Genomic DNA, 25,878 nt, shown 5'->3' with positions numbered 1-25,878 from the left:
TCCAGATGGATTTTCAAACTATGGGTAGCACACGTATATATAAGTCATCCTAAATCAACCCTGCAAAGACCTCCCCTCTGTATTATGTGTTTTTTTTAATATCCCAACGAGTTATAACCCAATAAAAAGACACCAAGTTGCCGTATAAGTCGTTCCAATTCACAATCTATTACGCAATTGTAGATTTCTTCTGTCTGATCCGGATCAGCATCTCGACATCGACTGCTCATGTCTGTCCAATTGAACATGGCGGCACCCACGGATTCGCGTGCGGTGTTTACCGACGGTGTGCGAGTGGTCCTTCATAATTGGCCAGTTCTTCAGGTAAAAACACACACACGCGCGCGCATGCGGACATACGCTCATATACGGAAGCGAATATGTAACACGTTTCTGTACGTAAGTATAGAAACACGCGCACACCGGAAGTGTCGGACAACCGCACGAGAGCTGAGCTTGGGAGCGACACAGTGACGTTGACGTGCTTTGTTATCAATAAAAATAGATATTAAATGGTGACGAATCTATGGATATGGAAAGAATGGCTATGTTTTGACTATCTAAAGACGTTATGACAAAAGGTAAATATCACGCTCATCTATGGTTATGAACATTAGGTCTTGACCAAAACAACATTCCCCCTTCCAGATTGCGGTGGACAATGGCTTTGGAGGCGTGTACGGGCAGCAGAAAGCTGACTGGATGGTGGATGTTGTCCAGCAGTATTTCCATGACAACAGTAAGTATAACCATATCACCTGTCAATTCATCCATCGTGTTGCATAAGTTATGACAATGGTTTTGTAACTGGGTGCGCTGCAAAAAAAAAACTTTGGGAACTTTGAGTTATGAAATGATTTTACGTTATCCTTACATAGGCCTGTCACAGTAATCAATCAGTAAATCAATCAACCATATGATAAATTAATTCAAACTCAACAGTGGTGTGGAAAGTCTTTTTTTGCACGATTGTTGCCCCACTAATCTTTGCAGAATTGTTGTAATTCAGCCACATTTTTTTTACTGTCAACATTTTTAAAGCTCAGATAAACCACTGATATTCTTGCATGTATAATAATAGATCACAATAATGCAATATTTCCTTAAATGTGTCATCTTTCACCCTATAAACTGTCTTTTCAAGTGTATTATTAACAAGCAGCATTTCTTTGTCGTAAACTACACTCAAAAGACGTCCCTCTTGGTACCGGCCATTTTTGATTATTTTGACTGATTTTTCAGGGCATACATAATATTGTGCTCCTGGGCTATGTAGACATGGTATATACCAAAAGAAATATTAGACTCTCATCTATCATTAGGAAAAAAAGTTTGTTTCTACCTTTCTCTGTTCTTGAGCAATCCGCAGTCAAACATTGGTAAGTTTCAGCAAAAATCAGTTCCATCAGTTCTAAACAAAAAAAGGGAGAGAAAAGGCATTTGTGAAAACATTTCAAGCAAAACTTTCACTTTGACACAAATTTAGCAATATATATTTAGCCACAATGTGTACACGATGACGCAACATGCTGCATTCTTATAAAATAAAATTTTTTCCCTCCTAACTTTCACTTTGTTACCTTGCACTGCTCCTGACGAGGGTCCATTCTTTTGCTGTGTTTGTGCATTATCAGCTGACCTTCAGCAGTTTGAAGTTGAAGATTACATCGCCACCCTCATGGATCAGGAGTTTGACACCGTGGTGGATGACGGGAGTTTACCTCAAGTACACACATCATCATCATCATAATTGTATTTTATTATAAACAATTACATTGTTTTATTCTGATTCCGATCCTGAAAATGTGATACTGCAGCTCTGTATTTACCGCCCCTTGTCGCCTTATAACAGCTTTCATGTCCTCAGGTTTGTGTTAGACTGATGCAGATGTTTGGTCAGTGGCAGCAGGGGGCGCTGCAAGAGCTCACGCAATCCATCCAGTCTCTGACCCAGAATAAGACATCCAGGGCAAAGGTCACAGCCCCGCCTACACAGTCAGACTCAGAAAGTGATGCGGAGACGCAGGTGCGCCCACACACACACAAAACATACCTATGGTTCTGATAGTATTGTGTGATTAAGCCAAGTGTGTGTGTGTGTGTAGGCCATGGAGTGTGACACCACTTCAGTCAACACAACAAATCATCCTCCTCAAGATGAAGACGGATGGACGCTGGTTCAAAAGAGAAAGTAACACAGAGTGGATTATTTTGAACTTCTTACATGGACCTGAGGACTCGATGGTGATGTCATTATGATCAGTCACATGACATTATGGATATTGTTTTTTGGTAAAGCGCAGCAGGCCAGTTTGTTTTTAATCACACCGGTTTGGTTGCTTGTACATGAACATAATAAATATCACGTCAACGTCAGTCAGAATCATCTTAAATTAAAACATATTTTACAAAATGACAGTTTTGATCAGTTTTAACCACATTGTAGGAAATATTCCAGGAGTTCTGCAGCCACCTGGTGGATGCTCGGTTGCTAAGAACTGATTCTACAGTAGTGAATAAATGTCCAAGAAGATCAGTCAACCACTTATTTCCTTTAAAGCAGTGATTCATAACTACTGCGCCACGGCACATAATTATTTCATGCAAATGTTTGTGGTGCTGCGCGGTGCAGCAGTGGTCAACATGTTTTACCTTGCAGGCAGGAGAGCAAGGAGAGCACGTTTGTGTGGGTTCCTCCTCCGGCTTCCTCCTCCATCTTAAAATTCATATTATTGGGCCCTGTGATTGGCTGGGAACCAGTCCATACTGTACTCCAAATTTCAAGTCAACTGGGATAAACTCCAGCACACTGGTCACCTTAATGAGAAGAATGAATGAACTAAAGATTAGATTTCACAAAGAGTAAGTCAATTTATGATATACTGTATACTTGTGACATATTTGTAATATTTTTGTAATATAAAACATGTGCCTTGGCTCAATATAAGTTGTGAAACACTGTTTTAAAGCTGCGTCAACCACTAACATCCAGAAGAAAAACAAGCAGGGAAGAAGATCAGGAAAACAATGCAGGAAGAGAAGCATCATGATGGTCACGATGATAACGCCATCAGCTGGTGTGCCGGGGTCGGTCCAGCGGCGTCCTGCAAAGAATACGGAAGTGATTCCTTCAGTTGTACATCTAGAAACAAAGTGCTCAAGGCAGTGATTCCCAACGACTAATTTCACTTAATTACTTCAAATAATATTTTCTACAAATAATGTTCACATTATCTACTGTGTGTCAGTGATGTATAGCAGGTGCTGTGGGGAATGTATGCCTTGGCTCAATAAAGTCAGGTAACACTGCCTTACTGTACAATGGTGCCTGACAATTCAGTACAAATGTATTAAGACACTAATGATTATTGAAATATAAGGTGCATCACAACAAATCAGTATATCATACAGAAGGTCATTTATTTGCAGTGGTAGAAAATGAATAAAGTGAAATATTGAAAGTTATAGGCATTGCATGCAGTACGCTTTCTCATGCACTCCACATCATTAATGTTAGAAAATTGTCATGGGTTTTCGCAGTAACGCCCAGCCCTTTCTGTGGTTTCTGTAAATAACTGCCCCATCTATTATTATACTGTATTTACAGTGTATATATATGATAAATGAAATAGGGGCTGCACGGCGGTCGAGTGGTTAGCGCGCAGACCTCGCAGCTAGGAGACCCTAGTACAATTCCACCCCCGGCTATCTCTGTGAGGAGTTTACATGTTCTCCCCGTGCATGCATGGGTTTTCTTCCGGTTTCCTCCCATATTCCAAAAACATGCTAGGTAAATTAGCGACTCCAAATTGTCCATAGGTATGAATGTGAGTGTGAATGGTTGTTTGTCCATATGTGCCCTGTGATTGGCTGGCCACCAGTCCAGGGTGGCTCCAGCATACCTGCGACTCTAATGAGGATAAATGGCATAGAAAATGGATGTATGGACATTTTCAAGGTACTCAAAAATGCTTCACAGTAAGATTAAAACAATATAAAGCTAAATAACAAAGGCACATTAAAATGTTTGGAGTTGTTTTTTGAAGGTGGGAAGTTCAGAGCAAGCAAGCAACTTGACCTCCGATATTAGTAGTAATAAAGAAACGTGAATAATTTAATAGGCCCCTCATCCTTTCATTTTTTTAGGTGGTCCTGGGCAGAAAAAGTATAGACACCCCTGATTTAGTGCTTATTGTAAATTCAGTTGTAAATCATTTAGGAAGCCAGTGCAGTGGAGAAATAATCTTTTCCTCCTCAGTTCTCGTCAGTGCTTAGCATTTTGGACGAGCCCTGGACTTGCCTGTTCATAGATTGTCATAGTCATTCATTCAATCATGTATTTTACTGCACACGAGGTTCCTTTACTACGCTGCCAGAGCCAAATGCAAAGCAATTTAGAGTACCTTCATGCTGAAGGGCGACATGCGTTTACTGCATTCTGTCTGGCTCAAAGTTGGTCTTTCCATTCTGTTTCTCCTTGAGGGATTTGTGAGACAAGTGAGCAGCCTGGACCACACCCTGCCAAACAAGTGTCAGCTTTTGGAAATTGAGCGGACGTCAACACAAGTGAACAAAAGAACATCACGGTCTTACACACCTTGAAGCTTCGTTTCCTCTTGGGAATGTTCTGCTCGGGGTGAAAGAGGATCACATAGACTTTAGGAATGTAGAGCATCCCGAGGGAGACGGACGCACTGAGAGTCATGGATACGGTCAAAGTGGCTGTCTGGATGAACATCTGGAGTGACGAGCACAAGGTGACATTTGAAGGTCGGTTCTTTGGGACAGTAGTTCAGTGAAATACTTTTTTTTTTAAAAATTTATATTTTTTTTATTTATAACATTTTTTTTCTTTTTGTCAGCTACATTGGAACTGAAGTTGACCGAAGCAGTTGTCAGCATAATAAAAATTGGACCTACAACACAAACAGAATGTGTTTCCATCAATATTCCATCAATTGGGGAACTAATTTACTTTTCATTATTTCATATTTGTGTCAGCCGCGCATTGGACGAGTGGGAAGATTCACCACTCTTCCATGTTTTCACCATTTGTGGATACTGGCCCTTACTATGGTTGGTTAGAGTCCCAAAGCCAGACTGATAGAACTTTTCTCCCTTAATAATAAAAAGTTTAATTTCAAAACTGCATTCTGTGTGCGATTGTGGGGTCTGATTGTAAACATTTAAGTGTGATGTTTGCATCCATTCGCTTTTGTCTGATTTCCCACCTTTTCTGTTGACTGGGCTGTACCAAAGAAGATTGGCACAAAGGCCAGCCAGACGATACAGGTGGTGTACATGGCAAAGCCAATTGGCTTTGCCTCGTTAAACGTCTCTGGGACTTTGCGGCTTTTAACTGCATACACGGTGCACGTTACCTAGCAACAGAAAGGGAACAGGTTACACGGAAAAACACAGAGGGCGGCTTCATGAGATGAATGTGTTACCATGAGAATGATACTGTAGCTCAGGCAGTAGATGAGTGACAGATCAGACATGTCACACTTGAGAATTCCTCGAGCCAGGTCAGGGTTTGGAGGGCGGAGCTCGTTATAATCGACAATGGTGTGAGGTGGAACGACAGCAAACCACACAAACACACCAAATACCTGACGCACACAAACACACAGATGAGTCGCATCAGCACAAACAGGAAATGGTGCCCGTGGTCTTACCTGGACAGAGATGAGGATGAAGGTGATAAGCAGCTGGGACGTGGGGCTGATGAATTTGGGCGGTGTGACAGACCTCTTGCCCTGTTCAAATATCCGATAGATGCGGTTGGTTTTGGTCAGCATGGCCGAATAGGTGATGGCCATGCCGAGGCCCAGCAGGAGGCGCCGGAACGCACAAACCACCACGCCTGGCTCGGCAATCATCAGGAAAGTGATCAAGTAGATCAGGAAGATTCCTGAGAGAGGGGGCGGGAAGGTGGCATCATGACATGACACATTTACAGCCTTCTGCTTTGTTGGGTTTTGGATTGTACATAAGCACACCGCATATAAAACTAAAATCATGATACAAATAGACGGTGTGGACATTGAAAGGGTGAAGGAAAATACATTTCTGGGGATCACAATAGATGAAAATATGAGCTGGAAACCTAATATTACAAATATACAACATAAGGTGGCCAGAAATATTTCAATATTGAACAAAGCAAAATTTATTCTCAATCAGAAATCACTGCACACTCTTTATTGCTCTCTGGTTCTACCATATCTTACTTATTGTGTGGAAATATGGGCTAAAAACGATAAAAGCAATCTTCACTCGCTAAATGTACTGCAAAAAAAGGTCAGTAAGGATAATTCATAATGCCGCCTACAGAGAACATACTAACTCCTTATTTCTGAAATCACAAATACTTCAACTTGCTGATATAGTTCATCTTCAAACAGCTAAAATAATGCATAAGGCTAAAAATAACCAATTAGCTAAAAATGTCATCCAATACTTCTCTACAAGAGAGGAGAAATATGATCTCAGGGAAGAACTACATTTGAAACACTTCTATGCTAGGACTACGTTAAAAAGCCATAGCATTTCAGTATGTGGAATCAAACTATGGAATGGATTGAGTAAGGAACTCAAATATTTATATAATCACTATATTGACACTTACTATGGTACCCATTATGTCATTGTATGGTCATATCACCTCATACTTCGGTACGAAGTACATTATTTTTTTTAAAAAACCTTAAACTGTATTATGGAAAGCAGGAAGTGAACAAATGTAACAGTTACTGATTGTAAAAGTACCAGATGGAGGGGTAGGATTTAATAAGCTTTGCTTCTTCCTACTCCTTTTGGACATGTGGAACCATTACATATTTACTTCTTAAATGGCTTATGGCTATATTGGGTAATACCTGTGACTACAAGGGTGTTATTTAAAGTCTAGAGGGCTCTAATAATGTTAAAAATGTATTTAAAAGGATGTAATCAGGCTGAAGTGTAGCAAAAGTACAGTATTCCATTCAAGTCATAGCTACGGTGTTTACCCGTGTGGTACTTCTGTGTACTTGTAGTTCGTGTGTACCTGTCAGTAAAACGTAGCTGAGTTCTCGTCCAGCCGCTCTCACTATGGGCGTGTCATTGAAGCGGATGAAAGTGATGACAACCGTGCTGGTTGCTAGGATACCAAGCATGGAAAGAGCGGCCGGCACTAAGGCCCAAGGGGAGTTCCACTCCAGTTTTATGATCGGAGTGGGACGACAGGCGGTTCTGTTGGGAACCGGCCGCATGTCTGATGGACACATCTCACAGGTGAACTCATCCAGTTGGTAGTGGTAACCATCGCAGAGCTGTAGACCGGTTAGAGAAGCAGAGAGACACATCAGACGTACGCGTCTGAGAGACAATTTAGATAGACAGACAGGAAGTTACCTCACAGTGCCAGCAGCACGGGACCCCATTCACCATCTTCTTCCTCTCTCCTGGCTTACAGGGAAAACTACAAATGGAGTCTGGAAGTGATTTATCTCCTCCGGACCACTGCATCTCTTCTAGCTGACAGACAGACAAGCAACATTAACATCTCATTGGGTCACCTTAGATGTTTATTCCGACCTAATCGGAGCCTTACGTTAAGACGCAGGTTATTGGTCCACTGGCCAATGACATGGTAGCCAGGGTGACTGTGGTTGGTCATCTGGAACTGGAAGATGTCGTAGCGACCAGGAGCATCTCCGTTCTCATTGAACAGAACACTGGTGCCTGCACTTCCTGTCGGAACAAAGAGGCGCCTGTTGACCAGGATCAACTGAACCTAACACACCTGAAGTAGACTTTTCCTTCAGAAGAAGCAATTAGCGCATCCATTTTTATGTGACTGAACACACAGACGTCCACATTATGTGTGTAAGAGCGAGAGAGAGAGGAAAACATGAAGGAAAAAGAATTTCACTCTGACTCAGAAGGTGTTCTCACCGTTGAAATTGACGGCTCGGATGTAGTCGAGCAGAGCGCGACCCTCCACCGGATCCATGTGGCTACAAACTCCTGAGGAGGAGCTGCAAAGGTTCTGCTGCATGCTGTGCAGAGCGTAAGCTACAGCATAGACGGCATCGATCACAAATTGGACCTTCCCTTCCTGTTCGTAAGAAGAGTCCAGGCCAATTCTCTCCTGGCCTGTGGACATCAGATGTAGTCAGGGGAGGCAGAACTCATATAGCTAATAAGAGGGGCGTGTTATGATGATAATTTAACATTTTACCCAAAGTAGAGCCAAAGAAAGTTCTTTAAAACGTCCCTTGCTACATCATGTTTCGAACATTACTCCCTGACTCCATCGCGTTTTTGCAAATATTAATAAAGTGTCCCTGTTTTATGGTTGATTATGGACTCACGCAATGTATTAATAAAACAACAACATGCGCTCCATATTGTATGCTAACCAGAGAATGCCTCTGCTTGAGGTCACATGACAACTGACACAAACCTGTGCACTTTTTTTTGCCAGGGTCCACTTTCACACCAGGACGGGTGAGTTTACACCGGAAGTCGTCTTCCCAGAATTCGTTGAACCAGATGTTCCTGCGGTTGTTCTCCAGAGAGCGTGACATGAAGTACTGATCAAAGCCTAGAACACACACACACATGAGCACGCAAACACACACACACACACACACACACACAATGGTGTCATAGCGTGTTCTTACCGTCTATCGACGCTCGTTTTGGCAGGATGGTCACCGCACCCTCTGCCATGTCCTCTAGCTCCATGATTGGTGAGCTCTTTGCTCCCCAGCTGTCAGAGCCCACAAACAGGAAGTGGCCCGTCAGGTTAGCACGCTTGGCTGCTTCAAGGACCTGTCTATCATAGGAGAAATGGCCAGAGTCAAAATGGAGTCCAATTAGCTGGCGATAACTTCCTAACATACTTGATGTCGTCCTCATTGGCAAAGATGATGACTCCTCTGGCATTGCTCGTCTCCATCAGACGCTTGATGATCTTGTCAAACTCACCGTCCGTCGGTTCACGTGGGATCTTCACCGACTGGGCAATACACACCCCACCTGTGACATGCAAATCACCCATCAATAACACAAGGCCTAATCCACAGTCATAAAATAATAATACCACATAATATGTGCATATATATGTTTAATGAAGATGCGTGACATTACCAGCTTCTCTGGAGATCTGCATGAAGGCATCCACTCCGCTCTCACCATAGTTTCCCTCAGAGGCCAGCGTGGACACATAGTTCCAACCGAGGGCTTTGACAATGTCCAGCATGGCCTGAGCCTGGTACGAGTCTGGAGGAACCACTCGAGAGAAGAAGTCATAGCGGTTGTTGTCGCTCAGTTCCGGAGCAGTCGACGCGTAGCTCACTTGAGGGATCTGAAGGATGACACGTCGTTAAAGTTAAAGTGTTTGGGTACACTTGGGTTTGAAATAAGTAAAATGGACAAAGATGACAGAATAAAAATGGCATGTTCAAAGACCCGCAGTGTCATACTTCCATGTCATTGAAGTTGCTAGACTACAAAAAGCACCATTGTAGTTACAACAGTGTGTGTTTCTGTAAAAGAGTGTTTGGAAGTGACGTATAAGCTATCCACTAACATTTGAGTGATGGACAGTTTACTTTACTAATGTCTACTTTTCATATGTTGTGTTTGTTTATACACTGAAGTCCATTTGTGTTAAGATGTTTAAAAAAACCTTTTGCATGAAGCAAATATACATAATTTAAAAACAATCTTTCTTTCACTTATTACAGTCTGTTTAATTGCAAGTTAACTATAGACAAAATATGATTAATCATGATTAAATATTTTAAATCGATTGACAGCCCTGGGCAGTCTTTGATTTTTCTGCATGTGGCCCTAGCTGAAAAAGGCTCGATCACCCTTGATTTAAGGTGATGTGCATGGAAAAAAAAAGGAAAACACACAAACACAACCCAACCACAGGTCAAAGTGGGCGGAGCAGACAGGACAAACGACAGACAGAAGATTAAAGTTGTGTAACAGCCAAATGTGTGTCACTGTTCAATCATATGAATAACAATCACATTAGTGTGTGTGTGTGTGTGTGTGTGTTTGCAAGCGTTGACAGATTAGTGTAAGTGACAACTCGGAATAGCAGACTGGTTTATGCGCTCATCATGTTACGTGTCGTACTTCTGCCAAGACCAAACAAAAGACAAAATTATTTCATATTTGACCACCAACACACATGGCAGCAGCATATCATCATTATATTTAATTATTTCTTAATGTAACCATCAGTTTCCCAGTCCATCCCCCATGTTTCTTTTATGATTGATGTATGACCTTTATCTACTTTATCTCCTAAATGGGCTCACGCACTTATACACACACACACACAGAGTTATTAAAAGCATTAAAAGCAGCAGTCAAGCAGACACAAATTGCTTAAAATATTAATCCAGCATGCAGACAGGCAGCTTGTGTGTGTTCCGGTAAAAATGGTAAATGAGTTCACAGGTTCCAGTGGCGTTTTGTGTCATTTTTGTGTAATAATAGTACATTTAAAAAAGTCTCTGAATTCACTAATATACATATTTGTAATGATAGAATATTACATATTTTTCATGATAGAATATCCCCTCTAAATTGAAAATTTAACACTTATGTACACTAGTCTTTGGTTCTGTTTCTTGGCGTCATCGCATGAGTTGGTGTCTCATGTGTAAAGTTGGTCAACATTAGGATCAATTGGATGTCTTCCCAAATCAAAACTCCATTTCCTTCAAGATTGGTGATGGCTTGATTTCCAACATACCATCAGAGGTTTTCCTATTTAGCGATGTAGAGCAGAAATGGTGGAAAACAAGATGCCTGGATTAGCCTGCTGCTGTGTTTAATATAACTGTCTGTAGCCTCTGATGCGCAGTCCAGTCCTAACCATTTAAAGGCAATGAGAAGCATTCATTTGATTGGTTAAGATTATACTCTCTCCTCCCTTTTTGTCATTTGCGCCGGTAGGCAGGACGGGGGCGTGGGTGCGCCGCGCTGCGCCTAATTGTGTTGCTCAAGAAAATTGGCATGCACTGGCCACACCCCGTTGGCGCAGCGTAGGTGCAAAAGAAGATTTGTGAACCAAGAACACAAAATCACGTTGTGGGTTACCTCAAAGAGACGTAGTATGTTGGCCACCATGATGGACACAGAGCTGGCTGAGGCACCAACAACCGCCACCACACGCTCCGGTTTTCGGATGACCGGCGGTTCTCCGTTGGAGCAGCGGATGTCGGATGTGTCCTTCTGGATCAGGGCCTGGACAAAGGTCAGGGACTGTTCCAGGGCATACGTGTCCCTGGAACATGTGTCCAGGATGCGAGCACCCAAGGTGATGTTGGGCAGCAAGTCGGGGTCGCTGTTGATTTGGTCCAAAGCGTACAGCATGGCTTCCATGCGATGGATACCCTTCTCCTTCTTGAGCTCACCGCAGGGCAGACCATGGGGTCCGCGGGCGTGGATGGGAAACAGGCCACCCAGGGTGATGTCTCCCGGGATCTTAATGGAGTGTGGGTGGAAGTGTTGATGAGAGGCCATCACCTTCTGCACCTCTTCACCTGACCACAAGCAGATGGACATGAGGAGGCGGAGCCACCAGAGCCGGGTGGCAATGTGATGCTGATGCCCCAAGAACAAAATGAAGAAAAGGGGGAGGAGGGAGTGTGGGGTGTAGACTGATGATATCATTCTGATCAGATGTTCACTTGGCGATCTTCATCCTGCTTTTGGTGCCTGAAAGAAATCAATCAGTGACAACTTTACAATTTGACACTTCCAAAAACCAAAATGTTGTACGTTTAAGAGATTTTTTTAATCTGCATCTTAGCATTGGGATACAGCTGACGCAGCAAATGTTTGTAATTCCTAATAATACATCACATTAATACTGAATACATTTTATTTTATAATATGTTGAAATTACCTCCCCACTTGACCTGTTCAGGGTCATGGAGAGCTGGAGCCTATCCCAGATGACCCACTCTGGATTGTCACCACTCAGTCACAGGACTCATACTGTGTAGGCAGCCATTCAGTCACATTCACACCTGAGTTTGTCTTTGGGCTGTGGGAGGAAACCACAAGCACAAACTCCACAAAAAGGTCTGAGCTGAGACTGAAACCATCGCATTGCATTATTATAATCATAATCATAATCATCAGAGCTACAATGCAAGTATCCATTGATGGATTCATTATCCAGAGTAAATGAACAATAAGAATAATCATCATCATAAGCACACCTTTAAGGTAAATCAATGAGGAATGAGAAACTTACCGCAGGAAGTGCCTCCTCCCAGGTGGAGGAGGGGGTGCTCACATCCTGACTTCCCAGCTGTGATGTTCTGGTGCAGTTCTGCCCATTGAACGAATGTGAAAACTTCTCCACCTCTGCTTGACACTCCAATCAACACGACTGCGCTTGCGCCCAGAGCACGCTTTCAGAGAGGCGTAGTAATGCGCTAACAGTGACCCCTAGTGGTAAGTGATGGTTCTTCATGCTCAGCAGTTCAATGACACAACTTCGTCCTCTTCTTTGTTCTAATTTCTCACTACGCATAATGTCTTTAAACACGACTTGTTTGACACACTAATGAGTATTACTTACTGAATATATTTTAAAGGCTTGCGAGTCTTTCAGAAAAGGGGGCGGGAAATGGCCCCGTGACACTTGGGCAACCGTGCTAATGTTAGCTAAACTCACTTGGATGTGTATGGACAAGACCATGAAGCAATGTTGTCCATTTTGTCTTTGTTCCATCATGTTCAGCAGTCCGTGTAATATCAACACTACTAACTTTCCGTCGACACCCTTGTCGGAAGCAAAATATGCAGTCTGTGCTTTTTAAATGGGATGATAATCTATGACTAGGGGTAACTCAATTTGTAGTAATAAGGTGTTATTTTCATGGGAAAATAACTAAAAGTTAAGCTAGCCCAACTTGGTTCATTCACTTCCTGGTGTTCGTCGAAATTAGTCGCTGCTTGTCTGGCCACGGCCCTCTTTTGTCATTGCAAACCACGCCCATTACAGGTGGAGAACCCGCGCGGTGCATCATGGTAAAAAAAAAACTTCGCCGACTAAGGACGATCACTTTGGGGGTTTTTTTATTTCTTTTTGGAATTTTTGAACTACAAAGCCACCAATACACCGCGTCGTAAGGTTGTAACTTCTTTAAAGAGAAGCCCTCCATTATCTACTAGATCGACATTTTGAATTCTTCCGGTTTGGAAATCTATTGGCGCGTATCTTCCGCGGACGGACGCGGCGCGTGCGCAAACTGATGGAGGACTCGCACGCGAATTGATCGAGACCACCACGAGCGGAGAGTGACGTCATTATGGACAAGGGAGAGAAGTTCGGTCCAAGACAGGTGAGTAGAGTGACGTCACTGCTGGTCCAACTGGTTTGTCTGGATGAGGAAAATGTATGGAAGAAAAAAACGTAGTTAATAGTTTAGCACATGATCACCTTGAGTCTCTGTGTTACCATGTCAACCTCCTCCAAACTTCACCAGGATTTGGACTTGGACACCACCTTTCAGTTCCTTCCCGCCCCCAACGCCAAAAAGTTGGAGAAGAAGCATGGGCGCAGAAGACTATGGATAGGTGTTGGTTTTGTGATGGCGGCAGTCGCTCTGAGTCTACTGACTGGACTACTCGTGTGGCGTTTACATCGTGAGTTGATGTTTTGGATGTGTGTGTTTGAAGGCGTGGCTCATACACAAACGACCCTCATAAGGGACGCGCCCATATCCCAAAATATAGTATGTTTTTGTTGCACAGTGCACAGCAACGACCCGGTGCCACGCATCTATGTGGGCTCCATGGAGATCAAGCAGCACTTCCTGTCGGTGTATGAGGACTCCAGCAGCATTCAGTTCTCTGAGTTATCTTCTCAGGTTAGCAAGCAGGTGAGTGGCAGGTTGGAACATGATGTTTGAATGAGTTAGCATTCGCTAATGCTAACATTTTGTCTTACAGCTACAAAGCATGTACTCCAAAAACGCAGTTCTGGTCAAATACTACAAACGCTCATCTGTGGATGCCTTCAGGTATGTCACATGACTTGAACAAGCGTGTATCCTGGTACGGTGGTACAGTGTACAATTAGCATCCGCTTCAGATGAAGCATGGCATGTTTCTCTCGCTCCAGCGATGGAGGCGGAGACTCTGTGATGGCGTACTACCAGTCGGAGTTTGACATCCCCGCCCCTCAACTGGCTTCTGTCGATGCCGCAATGACATCGCTGCAAACACCGGCGGAAAGTCAACAAAGTCGACAAGGAAGAGTGTTGGTGAAACCTGCCGATGTTCTCGACGTCAACAGTGTTGTAACACGAGGTTGGATCGTATTTTGACTTTATGAAAAGCATGAAATAACCACAAAATTAATAATAATATTTGTGTGTGCAGCTATCGATCCACGGATGACATCATCGTCCATACTGGGTGAGAGAGTTTCCTGTGTCAGTTGATTGACAGCCAGTAATGAGATAACGCTCAACAACACCGTGCTCATTTTTCCAGTCAAGAAGTCTTTTAACGTGCACGTCCAAGATGGCGGAATGGTTCAGTCACCGGGTTTTCCCGATTCCCCGTACCCGCCCAGCATCTACCTGCAGTGGCGTATGCGGGCTGACCCCGATCACCGTGTCCGACTGGACTTCGATACGCTCATCTTGGAGGACAACTGTCAGAATGACTTTGTCAAGATCTATGACTCGCTGGCGCCCATGGAGCATGCTGCCATTACCGAGTTAGACCCTCCACGTAATTCTTAATCCACCGCGCGCTAAACCATTACGTCAACAAAATTTGTTTATCTGCAGATATTGTGGTTTTCCTCACCATTCGCTGTCATTTGTGTCATCTGGGAACGTCATGTTGTTGACACTGGTCACCAACATGGAGAAGAACTTCCCGGGCTTCAGGGCCAACTACTCGCAGGTCTCTCTAGCGCCCCCAGGTGGGTATATGACACTTGAATGTGTTTTTTTTTTAAATTGTTGATCATATTACCCGTATGGATGACCTCCCGGCAGGCTGTGGAGGGTCTCTAAGCGGTGACGTCGGCTTCTTCTCCTCGCCGTTCTTCCCATCCAGCTACCCTCCTCAGACCACGTGCGTGTGGAATATTCAGGCCAGTAACTACTCTTCCTAGAGTTCATTCCAGGGAAAAAACATCTTTAACCCTTAGATGCACGAGTGACTGGACCGTACACTCTTCCATAAGTGGGTCAAAAATGACCAATACTAGAATCAATGCGTTTTTATGCCAATTTTGGTTAGGAATAATCACTTGTATGATTTTTAGTATTATATTTAGGTTAATTTATTCCTGACAGCCAAAGTTGATACAAAGGTTCCTATTGGATTCCATAGAAAATACATGCGGGTCATTTTTGACCCACTTATGGAAGGTTGCACAAAAACACAAAAACAAAAATTCTTAAAATGTATAAAAGGTAAGTTATAAATGTGAATGGCATGATATCAAAAATGTGTTTTTTGAGGAATACCTAGAATATGAAATGATAAAAAAAAAATTCATTACAAAGATATTTCAAGAAAACAACCTGACCGGATGAATGTGAGTGTGAATGGTTGTTTGTCTATACTATGTGCCCTGTGATTGGCTGGCGACCAGTCCAGGGTGTACCCCGCCTCTCGCCCAAAGACAGCTGGGATAGGCTCCAGCATCCCCGCGACCCTTGTGAGCGGTAGAAAATGAATGAATGAACAACCTGACCGGGTCATTTTTGACCCACTTATGGAAGGTTGGGGTAGTAACACAAAAACTACAATTTCTTAAAATGTATAAAAGTGTGTTAAAAATGTGAATGGCATGATATCAAAAACATGTTTTTTGAGGAATACCTAGAATATGAAATGATAAAAAAATTTCAAAAATTTTTGACCCACTTATGCATCTCAGGGTTAACAGCTTAAACGTTCAATTTATCAGGAGAGAATCTCGTCCATGTGCATTACAAATACAATTTTGTTGTTTTCAGGTGTCACATGACAAGCTGGTCAAAGTGGAGTTCAGAAAGTTCTACGTCGGAAATGACTCCAGCGACTGCTCACAGGATTACGTGGAGGTCAACGGTCGGAGGTTGTTTCACCGCGTCATGTCTGCATGTATAGACGACACAAAGCTTCACGCTAGACTTCAATGCCCACTTCCTGTCTCTACGTGACAGACTGTGTGGGACAAAAGCGGAAAGCACGGTGGTGGCGAGCAGAAGCAATGCGATGACCGTCAAGTTTAACTCCGACTCGTCCTACGTCAACCGTGGTTTCATCGCAGATTACGAGGCGTTTATCCCAAGTGACCGTGAGACAATTTCTAAGCTAACGTTTTCACTTGTGCTCTCGCACCCGTGTGAGCTTCTTGTATTGTGTCTTCAAACAGCGTGTCCGGGACGCTTCCGCTGCACCAACGAATTGTGCGTGGACTTGAGTCTGCGATGCGACGGCGTTGATGACTGCGGAGACGGCAGCGACGAAGACGACTGCAGTGAGTTTTTAATTTAATTTTAATTGAAGTCCTCATCCGTGCTGACGTTGTCACGTGTCTCAGCATGCGAGGCGTCCCACATGAGGTGTGAAAATGGCCGCTGTAAGGCCAAATTCTGGGCGTGTGACGGCATTAACGACTGTGGAGACAACTCGGATGAGCGCAACTGCGGTGAGCCAAGTTTTACACTATATTTTTTTACGTGGTTGAGAACTTTGATGTCAACTTTGTCTTCTTTGGCAGGCGCCTGCAATACCGGCGAATTTCGCTGCAAGAACGGTCGATGCGTCGCATCGGCGATGGTATGTGATGGAAAGTTAGACTGCACAGACGGTTCGGATGAGTCCAAATGTGAGAAATGTAAGGATGCTATTCTTCAAAATGGCCGATCTTGACACATTATAGCTGTCAAATTACGTCAAAACAACTTGCCTTTGTGCTTTCATGCAGCCGTCGCCATGACAACGTGTTCGGAATTAAGCTTCCGTTGCAAAGACGGAGGCTGTGTCAACAAAGTCAACCCCGAGTGCGATGATAAGGATGACTGCGAGGATGCGTCGGACGAGGAATCGTGTCGTATGTCCAGCTGGTGCACACACACTAACACACACACACACAATAACACACACACACAGTCGTCATGTCAACTTGTGTTTCTAGAGTGTGGCTCGCGGCCATACCGTAGCTCCCGTATAGTTGGCGGTCAAGTGTCGCGGGAGGCTGAGTGGCCGTGGCAGGTCAGCCTCCATGTTGGGACCAAAGGTCACGTGTGTGGAGCTTCTTTGTTGAGCCCCCGCTGGCTACTGACCGCCGCCCACTGCATCCAGGACAAGGGTCCAATCAGGTACCATCACAATAACGGCCATGTGTCAACCTATCAATCAACACGACAGGTTAAAATGACATTGCAATGGTATAAAAATACTGTCAGCAGCTAACCTTGACTTCCTGTGTGGCAGGTACACTCAGGCCGACCAATGGGAAGCCTTCCTGGGGCAGCACACGCAGAGTAGCGCCAACGAGTGGACAGTGAGGAGGAAGGTGAAGCGGATCGTTGTCCACAGCCACTTTGACCCGTTCACTTTTGACAACGATGTGGCGCTGATGGAGCTCGACTCGGACGTCCCGCTCAACCAACACATCTGGCCCATCTGCCTACCTTCACCAACGCATCAATTTCCCTCGGGTCACCGCGCGTGGATCACCGGGTGGGGCGCCACCAGAGAGGGAGGTGGGTAAATATTACAGTATTGAAAGTATTACAGTATTCACTCCGCATTTTGACGGCATCCTCGTCACCTGACAGGTGTAGCGGTGAGTGTCTTGCACAAGGCTGAAGTCCGCATCATCAATAGCTCTGTGTGCAACAGTCTGATGAAGAATGAGGTCACGGACGGAATGTTGTGTGCTGGCGTCCTCAAAGGCGGTGTGGACGCCTGCCAGGTAATTGCGCCGATTACGCCGTGACTAGAAGGCAGCTGATGTCTCCATGGAGAACAACTATCTTGTGATAGTGGTGTGTCGGTCATGAACGAACTGGTCAAAATAACTAGTTCTTTTTTTGTGAACGGAATGAACGAGGTCACCACCCCTAAAATACCCGTTCAGTCGAAAATGCTTTTTTTTTGATTGGCTGGAGAGTCAGTTGACCGTTCCTTTTGCAGGGCGGGACTATCTACGTACTTGCCTGTCTTATCCTATCATCACGCCTCGCTCTGTGGGTGGGTGGGGTTAGCTGACCGAGAGATTGACCGACACGTGTCGGTCGTTCATTCATGACCGACAGTTGAGTAGGAACAACCGAGATCACAGCCTAATGACCAATTGACCGAAATGAACGGATCTTTTTACTGAATCAACCGCATCACTGAAATGAACGGTTTTGCACGCCGCTACATTTGTGACTCTTTTAGGGAGACTCCGGTGGTCCGCTGTCTGTCACCAGCCAGAGTGGGCGGGTCTTTCTAGCCGGCGTGGTGAGCTGGGGGGACGGTTGTGCTCGCAGGAACAAACCCGGCGTCTACGCACGAGTCACCAAATACCGACGCTGGATCAAGGAGCACAGCGGTGTCTAGCGGCAAACAGGAAGCGGCCATAAATGGTCCAAAGAGATACAGATGGTTGAGATGAGACTCTGCCTCTCCCAAATACACGGATGTGTATTACCATGGCAACACTGTCAAGGACCAGCAACTATGGTGGACACAGAAGCAGACTTTTATACTTTAAGGAGTGTGGCATCACACCGTCTGGTCATGTTATCATCAGACAGATGATAACTGAGGTGCAGCAGGTTTTATTCCATATCTTTAAAAATATTTGTATATTATTATTATTATTATTATATGTGTGAGGTGAGTGTCGGTGACAACCTGACCAAACATAAGAATCTGAAGCAGCGCTGAGAATAAATACAAACTTTTAATATTTGGTGGTGTAAATATATTGCAAGTACTACACGAGAAGACGCTGGAAGAATATTGAATAATCCCATCATGCATTGCGCTATATTGCAGAGAGCTTTGGTGTCATTAACAGAAGCAGCAGAGAAAACAGAATCGGGGTTCAGTTGAGGAGCAAAACAGCATCACATTAGACATATTTCAAAATAAAAACGTTTCCCTTCTTTGTGCTGATGAAAGAAAAAGTTCAACATAAATTGTCACAGTCGCCGGGTACGAATTCTGTTTTCTCCGCTTTTCTCCACAGCAAATAAAAATGTAAACTCAGCCGATGTCACTACATTCAACAGTCACATGATGAAAGTTGGCTCTCCCACGTTACGTCACTAACAATAAAATCGTCTTATTTTTCTTCTTCAGTTTGAAATGACTTCAGCACCGATATAACATGAGTGACTTCCTGAAGCTTTAAAAATCATATAAATAATCACATGAAAAATACAAACAATAAACACCGCCAGCTGATGCGTGAGTGTCGGACATTCTGCAAGCTGATTGGACCGTTTATGCAGTTGACTTATTGGTGTGTGATCGCTCATCAATTACCTTTTAGCCAGTTTATTAAGGCCCCTCCCCCCTTTTATGACCAATGCTTGATGGCTTATGTAACTGGACATAAGTATGGTGATTATTTACAGTAATAAACATAAATGTTGCTCTACAGTTGTATGCAAAAACACATTGCTTCAGCTGATTGGTTGGCCGTTCCCTTTTACCGTGATGATCAATGACACCAACACTATAATGACCTCAGAGCGGATGTTCATAAAAATGGAAGACCTGTTGCCATGGAAACAATGTCCCGTCCTCTGATTGGTCATTGACTATTGCGTGTGCATGCAAAACATTTTGCCACCTGGACACTTGACAGCGATGATGTCAGAAGAGGAGACTCCGCCTCCTGCTCAGACTGTTTACTGAAGAAAAAAAAAAACAGTGTAATTTTCTTAATAAAATATCACTTCATCATTAGAAGTACAACTTCTACTACTTCTGAATGACTAGAAAACTATTTGTAATATACGTATATCAGTAATTATATATATTATTGTTATATTTGCATAATTTACATCATAATAATATAATAATTACTATTTTAATTTTATTGTAATTATTATAATACTGTATTATTTTTAAAATATTTAAATATAAATATAAAATAATAAATAATAATAGCAGATTGCATGCCAATTTTACAGATACAATAATACCAGGTGGACTGTTACGTGTAAAATATATAGTCTGCCCACCCCTGAACTAGACTGTAGTTTATGATGCTGTTGTTGACATAGACTGACGCATTTTTTTAATAAAAATTACCTCTTTGGGTCTAAAATCAACATTAAGCAGGTTCCCGTTTAAAGAATAGGTCTAAATTATGTGTCCTACCTTGATCGGATGTTCTCAGTTTTTCTGGTTCCAGTTGAATTTCGGCCAACGTGAAAATGGATGTGGCTGAAATAAAGATCAGAGTGAGACATCCTCTCTGGAGGTGTACGATTATGGTGTGCACTTACTGTCAGGAAGTGTGCGCACTCTGCTTCCAAGGTTTCTGAAGTAACAATGACTCATGGCCTCGTCAGCTGAAGTTCTTTTCTTTCCTACAAACTACACACAAATATCAGAAGACAGAACAAAAAAATATGCTAATATACTTTTATTCTGAAGGGATGCATGCTGACTGACCTGCAGGAACTTTGACAACAGCTGGACGCCGTCACTACTGAGCCTGAGCGCACGAAACACAATAGAAGTGGCAATGTGTACACGGACACGGAGTCGTGTGGCTGTTGTGTGGGAGTTACCTGGGTGTGTGATCGCTCAGGTTCTCAGGCGGGTATTGAGGATAGTTTGCTGCCGCAAATTCCTCATTGGAACTGATTCCAGGCCAGCTCTCTTCAGTTGGCGTTCCTACACACGCAAACACACACGATTTTGAATGTGCTGTTATGTACCAAGTAGTATTCTACACTGGGTGTACTCTCTAGGTGTCAGTAACATTACATTGATGACAACAGCCACCAGGAAGTACGCTGTCAAGGCTAATGTGTAAGTCTATCTATTTATGTCTGAGATGGCTTATTTTGGATACTACTATAATCAGTATTACATGTAAACAGGGTTTGAATAATTGCAGCTATTAATAGCTATTACAGCAGCTAATTGGGATCTGTTCATGTGGTAAAAGTGAAGACAAAAAAGGTTACGTTCTGACCCAACAACTTAAAAATGAAGTGAAGCTCCTCCTCCACTGTGGAACCAGGAAATAATGGTCGACCTGTTGTCATCTCATACAAGATACAGCCCACACCCCTGCACACACACACACGCATAAACACAGGTGAGGTGAGAACAAATGTGAGTTCTCTGCTAATAAAATGATGCTGCACCGACCACATGTCGATGTGCGTGGAGTAATCAGTGCTGCCAAGCAGGATGTCTGGTGGGCGGTACCAAAGTGTTACCACCTCATTCGAGTACGTCTTGGTCGGAATCGACTTGGCCCGGGCCAGACCTACAACACCAACAACAACAACTAGAATCACAATGGACACACACCAGAACCACAAAAAGAAAGACTAGAACCGCATAAAGTCTCACCAAAGTCGGCAAGTTTAAGTTCTCCTCGCTCGTTGATGAGAAGATTTTGGGGTTTGAGGTCTCGATGGAGAACTTTCCTGCGATGACAGTAGGATAAACCTCGCAGTAACTGGAAGAGGAAAAGCTGGGAACGAGGACAACATCATGTCAACAAATGTGGAGATAACAGTCACCACATACGAGGCGGGAGAGGAAGAGTGACGCACTTTGACATTGTGTACATGGATGACGTTGCCACAGTCGTCCAGGTACTGTTTCAAATCTTTGTCCTAAAACACACAAATAAAAGTTAGTTTTTGAAGAAAAAAAAAGAACTGTAATGCAGTTGAACCTGGTTATAAATAAATACATGTAGATTTTATTAGTTTCACAGAATGGCAATGCAGCCATGTCTTTATGTACTTCCTCTTGTGTTAGGGTCGGCACATTTTAATGCATAAAAAGACTCACATAACATTTGTTTATTGCATCAAGGCTTTTTGACTTTGACAGGAAACTCTATTTCAACAAAATAAAACCAAAAAATTTTTTTTTTACTACATTTTAAAATGGTCTGGTTGAAATTATGACTGCTGTATTGTGAGGGTCGGTTTCGACCCGGTTATAATAATATGACTATAAAGCAATATTTTGAGCCAAAAATGAAATCATAAGTGTACAATTAGACAACACAATGACAACCAGCTCCTCTTCTAATCATGTAAGCTTCAGGGGATTCTCATTTTGACCGCTTTTCCAGTATAGTAGCAGAAAAACAATGTCCAGACATGTGAGGTGAATTCACTCATTTGATTGGCAGATTTCACATTTTCAATTTTGATCATGGAAAGAATGGCAACAAGTACAGTGAACCAAGATCTGGACCTGTTCTGCTTTTTGATTTCACTTTATACTAAAGTTCTGTTGCTGAAAACAATAACTTTTTCTACCTTTTCTTGACATTAATATATATGAGTCAAAATTCACCCCAACACCATAGATGTTTCTTTAGTGATGAATACTAAAATGGCTCTCTGTAATAACCAGGTAACAAAAGAATTCAATTTATTAATATGATTCTTTTGAGGTTCATTTTACCATTTTTGGAAACTGAAATCAAGGGGTATAGTGACAAAAAATGCCCACACCAAAAGTATTAAAAGCAACATTTTCATGGATGAGGAAGCCTAAGAAGGTAACCAAGACATGAGAAGCAAATTTGATGGTAACTTATTGTTTTTTATAGCTGATTTAATACATGGGTCAAAACCGACCCGTTAACCTAAAAGATGATACCAGAAATCTAACACAAGAGGAAGGTTAATATTTACTTTATTAATATTAGTAAATGAAAAATCTTTAGCATTTAGCATTCTGAGGTTATAACCGTGATATACTGTAGCTGCAAAATTCCAACCGCAAAATGGCAAAAGATGACTGTACACACTCAACTTGTTCATGTGTGTGTGTGTGTGTGTGTCTCACCAGGTACTCAAAGACCAGTGTGAGGGACTTCTGTGTGTGTATGATGTCATGAAGTGTCACTATGTTGGCATGTTTCAGGTCCTTCAGCAGAGACACTGATGAAGACAAACAAAGATACGTCACATATTTAAAAGACCCACAACACACACGTGCACGCTCACACACACACGCTGAACTCCTGAGGTACCTTCTCTGATTGCTGTACACGGAGCTCCTTCTTCATGCTCCAGACGAATTTCCTTCAAAGCCACCAAGTTGTCTGTCAGCTTACTACGACCTTTGTATACTGTCGCATAGGTACCCTGGACAGGACACACACACACACACACAGGTGAGACAGACAGCCAGACAGGCAATAGACAGATAAATGAGAAACAGGGTCCCAACCTCTCCCAGTTTGTCCAGTTTGACATACGTCTCAAGTTTGCCAAATCCGATCTCTGACTGCACACACAAGATTCCATATTAGCCACTGAGAAAACATCATCATTAACAATGTACAATCACAGTTACTGTGTGATTCCCCCACCCCCACCCACAATAGACATACCAAAGAGACTCTGCGTAGTCGCCTGCTAATTGGCTGTTCAAACAAAGCTGGACCAATCACATTGCACTTCTCCAGGTAACCGTCTGGAAGACGAATGTCCGCTGGCAAGGATAAACGTTTGTTGATGTCCTGAAAGACATACAAAGATATTGTCACGAGGGTCGTCGGGGTGCTGGGGCCTATCCCAGCTGTCTTTGGGTGAGAGGCGGAGGTACACCCTGGACTGGTGGTCAGCCAATCACAGGGCACATATAGACAAACAACCATTCACACTCACATTCATACCTATGGACAATTTGGAGTCGCTAATTAACCTAGCATGTTTTTGGAATGTGGGAGGAAACTGGAGTACCCGGAGAAAACCCACGCATGCACGGGGGAGAACATGGCCCAGAGTGGAATTGAACCCTGGTCTCCTAGCTGTGAGGTCTGCACGCTAAGCACTCGACCGCCGTGCCACCTGTCACAGTACATTTATTCATTTTCTACCGCTTTTTCCTCACGAGGGTCGCGGGGGTGCTGGAGCCTATCTCAGCTGTCTTCGGGCGAGAGGCGGGGTACACCCTGGACTGGTCGCCAGCCAATCACAGGGCACATATAGACAAACAACCATTCACACTCACATTCATACCTATGGACAATTTGGAGTCGCCAATTAAACAAGCATGTTTTTGGAGAACATGGCCGAGAATGGAATTGAACCCTGGTCACCTAGCTGTGATGTCTGCACGCCGTGCCGCCTGTCACAGTACATAATATACTAATATTTAGCTAGTGTGTGCAAGCACGTACCTCAGTGGAGATCTTCTTGGTCCTCAGCCGAACTCGAACTGGACTTTGGACATCATCCGAGGAGGACGTGGGCTCGTTTTCGCCGTCTGAGCTCATCTTGACGTCCTCATGGACGATCTCTGCCAGGACACAGAAGATGTTGCGGAACAAAGTGCACGAGAACGTTCCGGTCATGTGATGTACTTGAGTCCTACCAAGTCTGCTGCTGTGGTTCAAGTATGAGCTCAGACTGCGTCCCAGACCACGAGGTCTACGACTGTAAGACTGGAAAAGAGACTGAACCGATGAAGATGATCCTCGAATTTTTACTCCACCTGATGAAGGTCGATGTCCGCCTGTCTCTGTCAGTAGGAACATCCAAAAATAGTCTATTTTATTCGGATGGCGCCAATTCAAAGCACTTTACTCATAGAAATAAATAGCATTAGCAATAGCAATCACCAGTATTACCTGAGTCGCTATGTGATGTCATTTCCTGGTGGTCACTCAGCGTCCTATCTCCTGCACCGGCCCCTCCCCTCCCCAAGGTGAGAGAGAGTTGACGCTTGATCTTCCTCATCCTCTCCATGAGGGGGGGGCGTGAAGCTGAGGGGGGCGGGCCAGCCAGTGTGGAAAGCACACCTGAAGAGGTACACACACACACAAAGTCACACACACAGAAAATGGGGCTGCGGTCATCAATATCAGCTCATCTGTTACCATGGTAACCTGACACATTGGTACGACTTGATTGCTGTTGAGTTTAGTATAGGGGGGTAGGCTATCCATATGTTGCTTCTGACAACACTGATATTAATTAATATTAATTAATTCTACCGCTTTTCCTCACTAGGGTCGTGGGGGGTTGCTGGAGCCTATCCCAGCTGTCTTCGGGCGAGAGGCGGTCCCCAGCCAATCACAGGGGCACATGTAGACTAACAATATTGTGGGAGAATATAGCTAACCAGAACCAATTCTAATAGCTGACTGAAAACTACTAACAAGCTAATAAGAGCTGACAGCTAACACTTAACATACGAACAGCTGACAGCTAAAAACTAACATGCTGTGCCAGGTTATGACGTCATGACGTGAGAGTAACGTCCACACGTTCTTTCTGAGCTTGTTGTAGACAGCAATTAGCAAGTCCTACTGATTATTCCGGCCGTGACTATGTTTTGGTGATGGGGGGCGGGAGCCGTCTATTTGCTGCACATCCTGTGTTCTCAATAGAGGCGGAGGAAGAGCCGTTCGGCGAACGTCTTTGATAGCCCTCTTCGAGGCGGTTCCGGTATCAAACGTGAACACGGCGATGGTTACTCACCGAGAGGCTTCGCCCCCGTGTCACCTGGCTTATCTTTGGATCGGTTCAGCGTGATAGTGTGGAGGATTCTTGTCGCTCCCAGTAGTCTGCCGCCATATTGCTTCTCAGCACATCAGTGACGTCACAACACGTCCCACCTCCCCGCCCGCATCTTTTTCAAAGTAACGTTTTTATGAAGATG

The 25,878-nt window shown here is 43.7% G+C and overlaps 4 protein-coding genes across 6 annotated transcripts; 2 read left to right on the top strand and 2 right to left on the bottom strand.

Annotated features, from left to right (window-relative positions):
• Positions 1 to 182: 182 nt before the first annotated feature.
• On the top strand, positions 183 to 2,416 carry tsr2 (TSR2 ribosome maturation factor). Its single transcript, XM_058083271.2, has 5 exons — positions 183 to 324; positions 649 to 739; positions 1,635 to 1,726; positions 1,868 to 2,026; positions 2,106 to 2,416. The coding sequence occupies exons 1-5, from the start codon at positions 229 to 231 to the stop codon at positions 2,193 to 2,195; spliced, it is 528 nt and encodes a 175-aa protein (XP_057939254.2). The 5' UTR covers positions 183 to 228; the 3' UTR covers positions 2,196 to 2,416.
• Positions 1,523 to 12,549, bottom strand: grm6a (glutamate receptor, metabotropic 6a). 2 transcript variants are annotated; one of them, XM_058083263.2, is made up of 16 exons: positions 12,281 to 12,548; positions 11,116 to 11,736; positions 9,142 to 9,358; positions 8,895 to 9,030; positions 8,673 to 8,827; positions 8,453 to 8,593; positions 7,942 to 8,142; positions 7,598 to 7,737; positions 7,399 to 7,521; positions 7,052 to 7,316; positions 5,679 to 5,914; positions 5,451 to 5,612; positions 5,232 to 5,381; positions 4,598 to 4,738; positions 4,404 to 4,518; positions 1,523 to 3,104 (listed from the first exon to the last, which is right to left on the bottom strand). In XM_058083263.2, exons 2-15 carry the CDS (start codon positions 11,689 to 11,691, stop codon positions 4,429 to 4,431), a joined length of 2,733 nt encoding a protein of 910 aa, XP_057939246.2. In that variant the 5' UTR covers positions 11,692 to 11,736; positions 12,281 to 12,548; the 3' UTR covers positions 1,523 to 3,104; positions 4,404 to 4,428. The 2 variants fall into 2 exon arrangements, with proteins under 2 accessions (XP_057939246.2, XP_078653820.1); XM_078797694.1 differs by lacking the exons at positions 1,523 to 3,104; positions 4,404 to 4,518; positions 4,598 to 4,738; ... (1 more) ...; positions 5,451 to 5,612; positions 5,679 to 5,914 and having other exon boundaries at positions 7,170 to 7,316; positions 7,399 to 7,517; positions 12,281 to 12,549.
• A 497-nt stretch (positions 12,550 to 13,046) lies between these two features.
• LOC131136448 (suppressor of tumorigenicity 14 protein homolog) lies at positions 13,047 to 19,346 on the top strand. 2 transcript variants are annotated; one of them, XM_058083264.2, is made up of 19 exons: positions 13,047 to 13,376; positions 13,521 to 13,680; positions 13,789 to 13,916; positions 13,987 to 14,057; positions 14,159 to 14,346; positions 14,419 to 14,454; positions 14,533 to 14,761; positions 14,835 to 14,971; positions 15,048 to 15,145; positions 16,020 to 16,120; positions 16,209 to 16,342; positions 16,421 to 16,525; positions 16,589 to 16,696; positions 16,769 to 16,885; positions 16,976 to 17,101; positions 17,186 to 17,369; positions 17,485 to 17,756; positions 17,832 to 17,968; positions 18,439 to 19,346. In XM_058083264.2, exons 1-19 carry the CDS (start codon positions 13,344 to 13,346, stop codon positions 18,598 to 18,600), a joined length of 2,526 nt encoding a protein of 841 aa, XP_057939247.2. In that variant the 5' UTR covers positions 13,047 to 13,343; the 3' UTR covers positions 18,601 to 19,346. The 2 variants fall into 2 exon arrangements, with proteins under 2 accessions (XP_057939247.2, XP_078653821.1); XM_078797695.1 differs by having other exon boundaries at positions 16,976 to 17,369.
• Positions 18,934 to 25,833, bottom strand: cdk16 (cyclin dependent kinase 16). The gene is made up of 17 exons (XM_058083267.2): positions 25,698 to 25,833; positions 24,845 to 25,015; positions 24,589 to 24,735; positions 24,395 to 24,513; positions 23,603 to 23,731; positions 23,440 to 23,496; positions 23,240 to 23,354; positions 23,053 to 23,147; positions 21,795 to 21,857; positions 21,589 to 21,712; positions 21,382 to 21,502; positions 21,203 to 21,300; positions 20,793 to 20,898; positions 20,674 to 20,716; positions 20,505 to 20,595; positions 20,377 to 20,442; positions 18,934 to 19,904 (listed from the first exon to the last, which is right to left on the bottom strand). The coding sequence occupies exons 2-17, from the start codon at positions 24,960 to 24,962 to the stop codon at positions 19,867 to 19,869; spliced, it is 1,530 nt and encodes a 509-aa protein (XP_057939250.1). The 5' UTR covers positions 24,963 to 25,015; positions 25,698 to 25,833; the 3' UTR covers positions 18,934 to 19,866.
• Positions 25,834 to 25,878: the final 45 nt, after the last annotated feature.

The sequence above is a fragment of the Doryrhamphus excisus genome, linkage group LG17, assembly GCF_037039965.1.
Source record: "Doryrhamphus excisus strain RoL-2023G ecotype Guam linkage group LG17, RoL_Dexc_Guam_v1.1, whole genome shotgun sequence".
NCBI lineage: Eukaryota > Metazoa > Chordata > Actinopteri > Syngnathiformes > Syngnathidae > Doryrhamphus > Doryrhamphus excisus.
The sequence above is the reverse complement of the archived record's forward strand: the minus strand, read 5'-3'. Positions and strand labels throughout refer to the sequence as shown.

Excerpts from the sequence above, each read along its gene's own strand:
- grm6a (XM_058083263.2), bottom strand. The coding sequence starts at position 11,691 with ATGATATCATCAGTCTACACCCCACACTCCCTCCTCCCCCTTTTCTTC. Across the intron at positions 9,031-9,141 it reads GCAGATCTCCAGAGAAGCTG|GTGGGGTGTGTATTGCCCAG; the intron begins GTAATGTCACGC and ends TGCATGTCACAG. Across the intron at positions 7,738-7,941 it reads CCGAGCCGTCAATTTCAACG|GAAGTGCAGGCACCAGTGTT; the intron begins GTGAGAACACCT and ends TTGTTCCGACAG.
- tsr2 (XM_058083271.2), top strand. The coding sequence starts at position 229 with ATGTCTGTCCAATTGAACATGGCGGCACCCACGGATTCGCGTGCGGTG. Across the intron at positions 740-1,634 it reads GCAGTATTTCCATGACAACA|CTGACCTTCAGCAGTTTGAA; the intron begins GTAAGTATAACC and ends GTGCATTATCAG. Across the intron at positions 2,027-2,105 it reads AAAGTGATGCGGAGACGCAG|GCCATGGAGTGTGACACCAC; the intron begins GTGCGCCCACAC and ends GTGTGTGTGTAG.
- cdk16 (XM_058083267.2), bottom strand. The coding sequence starts at position 24,962 with ATGGAGAGGATGAGGAAGATCAAGCGTCAACTCTCTCTCACCTTGGGG. Across the intron at positions 21,713-21,794 it reads TCCATGTACACAATGTCAAA|CTTTTCCTCTTCCAGTTACT; the intron begins GTGCGTCACTCT and ends CCTCGTTCCCAG. Across the intron at positions 19,905-20,376 it reads ACTGAGAACATCCGATCAAG|TAAACAGTCTGAGCAGGAGG; the intron begins GTAGGACACATA and ends TTTTTTCTTCAG.
- LOC131136448 (XM_078797695.1), top strand. The coding sequence starts at position 13,344 with ATGGACAAGGGAGAGAAGTTCGGTCCAAGACAG. Across the intron at positions 13,377-13,520 it reads AGAAGTTCGGTCCAAGACAG|GATTTGGACTTGGACACCAC; the intron begins GTGAGTAGAGTG and ends AAACTTCACCAG. Across the intron at positions 17,969-18,438 it reads GCGGTGTGGACGCCTGCCAG|GGAGACTCCGGTGGTCCGCT; the intron begins GTAATTGCGCCG and ends TGACTCTTTTAG.